Source organism: Rhyacophila brunnea, unplaced genomic scaffold, assembly GCF_057557595.1.
Source record: "Rhyacophila brunnea isolate RB1 unplaced genomic scaffold, BYU_Rbru_1.0 scaffold_12, whole genome shotgun sequence".
NCBI classification, from domain to species: Eukaryota; Metazoa; Arthropoda; class Insecta; order Trichoptera; family Rhyacophilidae; genus Rhyacophila; species Rhyacophila brunnea.
Window position 1 is genome coordinate 613516 of NW_028232774.1, and position 7353 is coordinate 620868.

Genomic DNA, 7353 nt, shown 5'->3' on the forward strand with positions numbered 1-7353 from the left:
ATGAATCAATTCTTGACTTCACATAAAACAAAAGGAAAGATTAAATTAAAGTAATAATATTTCTTCATATCCTTTGACTTAACATTGGGAGTGATCCTGTTATGATTCTGATGCTTCTGTTGCTTAAATCATTCTTAATTCAGTCGCTTTCTTTCGTGTCGATGCATCTGGAAGGCGCACACCCTCGTAAACTCCTTCGATGCCACTAGACATCGGTCTTCTCAATAGGCTGCTTTAGGTATTCATTATTGCTAATAAATTCAATTGTCTATACACTAATTGTAAATATTGTCTTCATTCCAGATCATACAATCATACCTACAGTAATCTGCGAGCCAGATGCAGATGACCTGTCAACAGCCAAGTCTTCACCGTCGAATCAGAGCCTCATAGAAGCCGTGGCAGAGGTGGCACACACGCTAGACGAAACCTGCGAAGCCGTCATCCAGTCCAGTCCGAGAGCGAAAAGAAAACAGCTCGAAAAGATGGACTCCACCGAAGCTATGTCCATAGTTCAGACAGACTCCATCGGAAGCAATTGGAGCCTCAACAAACTTTCACCGGGCGATTTACGACTATTAGAAGAAAGATCTAGGTCCCATTCCCACACAAGTTCTAGTGGAAGTACTTCCAGTTTAGAAAGATTATCACCGGGAAGGAGATCTAAGGAAAGATCACCTAAACAAGGAAGTACGAGCAATTCAACTTGGAGTCTTAATAAACTATCTCCAATTAAGCATGAAGGAAAGTCGTTTGAGGATTGTTTTTCAAAATGTCGGCGGAGTCCTACCAAATTTCCCTATGACTCTATTTCCATGTGCAGTCTGGAAGGAGATAAAGGAATAATTAAATCAGATAGTTTTTCTAGACTCCAAGCGAATGAAAGATTGGTCACATGCAAGTCGGACATTGTCACGTCTAATGAGGAAGAAGAAAAAAACTGGAATAATGAATGCAAGCATCATCTCACCGAGTTTGCTGAAAAACTGAGCGAGAAACTTTTACAGGAGATCGATCAGTATTCAAAGAGAATGAACGAAGAGGATTTTGATGTTTATAAAGATGACAAAAGAAAAACGTCTCTCAGCTCTTCCGACAGTCTCGCCTTGAGAATGAAACATCCTCATATGCATCATACCCACAGAGACAGTTCAAATACTCACAGTTCGAGCAAAGCCAGCATGGAATTGCGTAAAAAATGTCTGACTAACGATTTTCAAGATAGGAAATTCGAAGGATTGATGAAGTGCGATTGTAGATCTAAAAACTCTAAAGCGGCGGCACCTGAAAAATGTAACAAAGCTTTTGACAATAATGTAAATAACACAACGGAAGCGGGTAAAGCTAGAAAACTTTCAGGTAAAAACTTAGAAGCCGACAAAGGGAACTTGGATAATTTAATCAATAATAACAATAGTGCGAAAACGGATAGTCATGTGCCAAATAAGACAGACGATAGTGAAAGCAAAACAGTGAACCTAAGTGTCAACCTGAGTGAGACAGAAGTGAAAGTGCCAGCTGTCAATGTCACCGAGTCGAATGGCAATCCTGAGATAACAATAGTAGATAGCAACGAAGAGATAGAAAACAAAGGTGCCACAAACCCATCCATCGAATCGGGGTATTCATTAGAATCGGAAATCAGTGTGGATTCGTTCTGTACGGATAAACGTTCTTCACTTAAAGTAGGACAGTCTACCGATTCGAGTGAAGTGGAGAGAATGGAAATCAGTCCAGAATCTGTCACTCCGCGTTCATCAGCCAGTACGGCTCCGTTGAAACCAGGATTTTCCGTTGAATCGAGTGATGCCGGCGATATCTCAGGCTCCGGGAGCGATTGGAGCAGGCGTGATACGAATAGCTGCAGCAAAATGGATTGCGGAGGGAGCACAGCATCCTTAGGATGCGCTAGCACCGCGTCTTTAGCTTCGTGTAGCGACTGGGCTAAAGAACGGAAACTTGCCGACGGTAGATCATCTTCCGAAGAAACGGCTCCAATCAGAAGTCCACTGGTGAGGCAGAGAGCGGAAGCTCAAGATATGATAAAGCCCGGAGACCCGAGAAGTCTTCAGGCGTCTCTGAGTGATACCTCGCAAGATAGTTTACCGTCTGATAACGGCGGGGGAGCGATCACCTTCCACCGGTATTATCATGTGTTTAAAGAAGGAGAATTGGATCAACTGATTGAAAAATATGTGGAGAACTTGCATATTATTTCCTCGTACTACGACCACGCCAACTGGTGTGTGGTAGCGGAAAAGGTGCAAGTGTGGACCATTTGAATTATATGCACGGTGTTGTTTGTTTTTAAGGTTATAAATGTCTATTGTTACTATGAAAGGGGTGGAAAATTTTCCATTTGTTTACTACCAAATCTTCAATGTTTATTTTATTAAATTTGTTTTAGGAGTAATGAATTCGTTATTATGATGTAACTTTATTGTAGTGAAGAAATGAAACATCTAGAATTCTATTTATCGAGGTGACAAATTATTTGATAAGTTATCTTTTTTATATTCATTGTGATTAATTATTGCAAATACTGATCGAAAGAAAAAAAGATGGTCTAACTCCATCTAATAATAAAATTGTCATAGAAATAATTTTAAAAGTCTTTTTTTAATTTGTCAAAACTTAACGTGTGCCCTTTATTAAGGTCATACATTATTATTTGAGCCAAAAGTTTAAAAAAAAACCTTTCCAATGTGGAAGTATTCACTTGGGTCATTAAAAATGGGGGAATAACTACAGATAAATAAAATGTAAATATAAATAGCTACATAGCTTTTTGTCAAAGGATTATTCCCCATTTAAGAAAGCTTTAAATAGTTAAAAAATTATTTCAACGGCTCAAATACTTATTTAAAATACAATGTAAGAGAGAGAAAGAGCTCTCATTATTTATTATATTACATAATATTCAGTTTGATTTAAAATTGTTAATATTTCGAAGTATATTAAAATATTACATTATTAACTATTAAAAATGATATACGTATGTATTTATAAATAAACGAATATATTATTATTATAACGAGATTAAAGTATTCTTGGGAAAAGGTAGTTAAATATTTATCATCATTATCTATTAAACTAAATTTATAACGTCATATTTATATCGCTTAAAGAGGAGTCAAACTCAATACTCTTAATTTGTTAAAATCATTTTTAATGGTGCTTTTTAGAAAGAGACTTTGTACTAAATGGATATGCGTAGATCATTTTGAAAACACATTACGTAAATTAATATTCTATACTCTCAAAAAGTTATTCTCATCCAATATAATATAGCATCTATTTATTTGCTATACTCATTTTTTAATAGTAAGTTATTTATAACAGTGGCAAAGGTGACAGATTTAACATAATTAGTGCACACTAAACTTTGTCAGTCATACTTATCGGCTTTCATTGAACTAAGAATTCAAATTGCAGATGGTATTGGTTTGTTTTTAAAATATGATTAAACCCTTCGTAGGCCAAACCATAATAGTAGAGGTAGGCTGTGGAGATCCGACAATAATAGTGCATACTAAGCTGAGTCAGTCATACTTATTAATTGTTTTCATTGAACACACATACACGAATACACATTTCAGATGGTGCTGGTTAGTTTTTAATTTTAATTAAACCCTACCCAAACCAAAGCTTAATAGATAAAAAATATTCATCTATCTATAAAATATCTAAAATTATTACAGGTAGAAGAATATTTTTTATCTAAAATCTTTTGGCAGGGTTTAATTAAATTTTAAAAACTAACCAACACCATCTGCAATTTGTATTCTTAGTTTAATGAAAACAAATATGTATGACTGACAAAGTTTATTGTGCCCTATTTATGATGGACCTCCACAATCCACCTCCACCCTTCGCCACTAGTTTATAATATACCTAGAATGTCGGAGATTATTCTGATGGTTGAAAATTGTTAACTGGAATGCCTAATTTGGAGATCTTTGTTTTAGTATTGTTGGTCAGCTTTGTGGCAGATCCAAACGCTAGTGAACCGTCAATAGATCAAATCCAATACAGCGCTACGCATTTACACATCAATAACCAAAATAATGAGTTGATTAATGGTAATTCTTCATTGAAAATACATAGCTTTAAAAAGACCCAGAAACATACCTATTGGAAAAATTCTAGAAAAAATGTGGAGTTCGAATGCACATATTAGCAAGTACTAGTATGTACAAGAATAATCCTGAGGCCATCTACGAATCAAGTTGATAATGGTATTCTTTAAATAAACAGAGATGGTTACCATAAATTGACAGAATTTGAAAACACTCTCACACATTTGAAATCAGAAATTAGAAAAATTCTGCATGCTGGTATAAACTTTGTCGGTAGATTAGTGGTAAGAGTCATCAGCCGACAAACGAAAGACATGTGTTTGAATGCTACTAAAATTTATATTCCTGTGGAAAATGTCAACACACAAAATTATTGACACTTGTTCGTTTGATGAAGTTTTCAACTAAATACTACATGGTCGAATATATTCGTTATAAGTATTTTCGATGAAACAGAAATTTAATGCCAATTATGTCAGTTTTGCAAAAATGTTGCTTGATGTATAAATGCATAATGTAATCATCGTTAGGTACAATGTGCCCATTTTACATTGATTTTTTCTGAACGTAAATAAAGGATATTGGGATTCTTTTTACAATATATTTGACTGTATTTTTGTTACCTATAATATATGTAGCAATCTTGTTCTTGAATACGTACATTATTATAACAACTTGTTAGGATGGTGTTTTCAAAGTCTATTTTGCATACTGAAAATCGTCTCACAAAAGTAGTTATTACGCTATTTAACATGTATTAAAATATATTAACAATGTATACTTTTCCAATACTGTATTCCAGGGTTTCCCAAACTTTTTCTGCAATGGAACACTTCGCAAACCTGGAAATTTTAACGGAACACTTAGTTTATTTTGTAGGTTATGTATTAGCGCAGCTAACCGTTCTGCCAATTTCGGCAACTGTCGTTAAACTGATAAGACTTCTCAGCCGGTCAGTTAAAAACAATATACCGCATATTTTTCATGTGCACGGTGTGAGAAAAGATGGGTCTCCGCCTGTACCTAGATCGTAGCCCCCACATCCCGAAGCGGGCCCCCAGACTAGGATCCTTGGCGGCTCCCTACTTATCGCTAAGGTTAAAGGCAATGTGACGATTTACAGTTGCATATTCCAAATGGTGTTCGAGGTAAAATTAAGGGTATTTTTAGCGATTTTTTGTATTTTTAATACACCCACTTCTATGTTGATATGCACAATAAATAACATGTCAAATACCGACAATAATCAAAAATTGTAAGTATGACAAAACCACAAATTATTAAAAATGTTAGTATGCTTGAAGTGAAACAGCGCCGCAGGCGACATTTTTTTTCTATTAGTGCATTTTGTGATGTGGGTTTATCTCACCTGCTGGTCGATCTCTCACGCCCCCCCCCCCCCCGTAAGCCCAGGCCCCCATTCTTTAATTATTTTAGTTTTACTTATTTTACTTCTACTTAGTAGAAGATCTTTAAATGTGTTGCAGTGTATAAAACCTTTCCAAATGGTCGCGGATCACCTGTTCAGGTTCGGCGGAACGCTGGTGTTCCGCGGAACATAGTTTGGGAAACCCTGCTGTATTCAATTCATTCTAAAATATTTAACGAATTACATCACAATTATATAAAATTATTTGTTTAGCACAAACACAGATTAGACAACTGCGGCACAATTAATTGATTTCAATCGGCGTTAACACAGACAAACAATCAAACCACTCGCAGAACTAGCAATAAATAGCTTATATCGCACCATTGTTAACTGAAGGAAAACAAAAACCGAAATAAAACTAACATTGAAATGAAAAATAATATTGTTAGTTTGAATTGAATATAAGTCAAAGTTTTAATGAAAGATCCCAAATAAAATATTATTCTATAAAATGTAATCTAATACATAAAACTGAATTAGGTCTTGTGCTAAACAATGATTTTATTTGGCTTTTTAAAGCAAAAATAAATTACCAGGAGATGGATATACTTATATCGAAAGCGAACATATCTAATTTAATATTTATTCCTCGAATCAGCATTGAAATAAATAATATTGTATTGAGAGAATGTTATTTTTCTAACAGTGAGAGATTATTTTTAAGGATACGTTAATGTTAACGATTATGATTAGTTGGGCAATGTTTTCTAAAAACTTCTTCATTTGCGCAATACGTTACAAAATATATATATATATGTTTAAATATTTTTTTGACCTGATGAACTGAGCTGTTGAGCACAAAACTCAAGAATAAAAATATTGTAACAAACATCGTAGATAAAAATAAATTTTAAATGACTGTTAATATTTTATAGATGAAAATTATGAAGGACAGTAATACCCCAACTTATGTTACCCCCTGAATTACGTCAATTCATATGTGCTTTGTCTGCAATCTAAATATCTTAAATAACAAATTTGAATCAAAAGAGGAGCAATTGGTAAAAAAAATCTTTATTCTGCCAGATTTCACTGCTGGACTACTCAAAGTTATCTACATATTCCCTCCACAACCTGCCACATTTCCACATTCATAGTGTATAGTGCATTGTGGCATAACAAATATTAGGCAACCTTCAAAATTGTGCTAAGCGTATCCGTTGGTGTGTTTTAGATTGGCTATGATTCCTATTTTGATTTCATATATTATCATGGTTAACTCTTGATAAATAAGACCGAAAGAATGGCCAACTAAGCCAAGAGAAGATTGAACCTACTTGAGAAGCTCTTCCCTTTCAACTGTTATCGGCATCCTTCGATTCGACACATTACACCAAGAACAGAACAGTGACAGAAAGTTTAATCTCCATCTAATTAAAAACTTGCCCAATTGGTGTCGATCAAACTGATTGTCACGAACCTAATATGGAATTCAACTCTTCAATTTTGACTTAATTCGTGTGGAACCACTGACAACGTATTTTCGGAGTATTACTGTACTTAAAAGATAATCTCAAATGCACTTTATTTATCGCTCATATCAGTTCTCATTAAAAAATCACCCAATCGTGTACTCTTTTTACTATAATAATCATCAAATCAAAATAACTTAGTAACCATTTTAAAATTCAGACTATGCATGGATAAATAAATACTCTATATTATTACTATACTATAAGGTAAGTTCTTGGAAAGTCCTAGAACAAGTGCCCTTGATAATAAATTTATATTACACTTGATGATGGTGTCGAGTAGATCAAGATAATTTCGTTAATATTTTACAGAATCTGGCCTAGTAACCCGTAGATGCTAACTGCAAGCGTTGGATTGATCACAAAGATT

The 7353-nt window shown here is 34.4% G+C and overlaps 1 protein-coding gene across 1 annotated transcript in view; it reads left to right on the forward strand.

Annotated features, from left to right (window-relative positions):
• The window catches only part of fid (class I SAM-dependent methyltransferase fire dancer), a 38080-nt gene extending 35715 nt beyond the window's left edge, over nucleotides 1-2365 (forward strand). Inside the window, exon 6 of the mRNA XM_085940055.1 lies at nucleotides 304-2365. Coding sequence (XP_085796181.1) covers nucleotides 304-2282 — 1979 coding nt within the window. The 3' untranslated portion in view covers nucleotides 2283-2365. The remainder of the gene's footprint in view (nucleotides 1-303) is intronic.
• Nucleotides 2366-7353: the final 4988 nt, after the last annotated feature.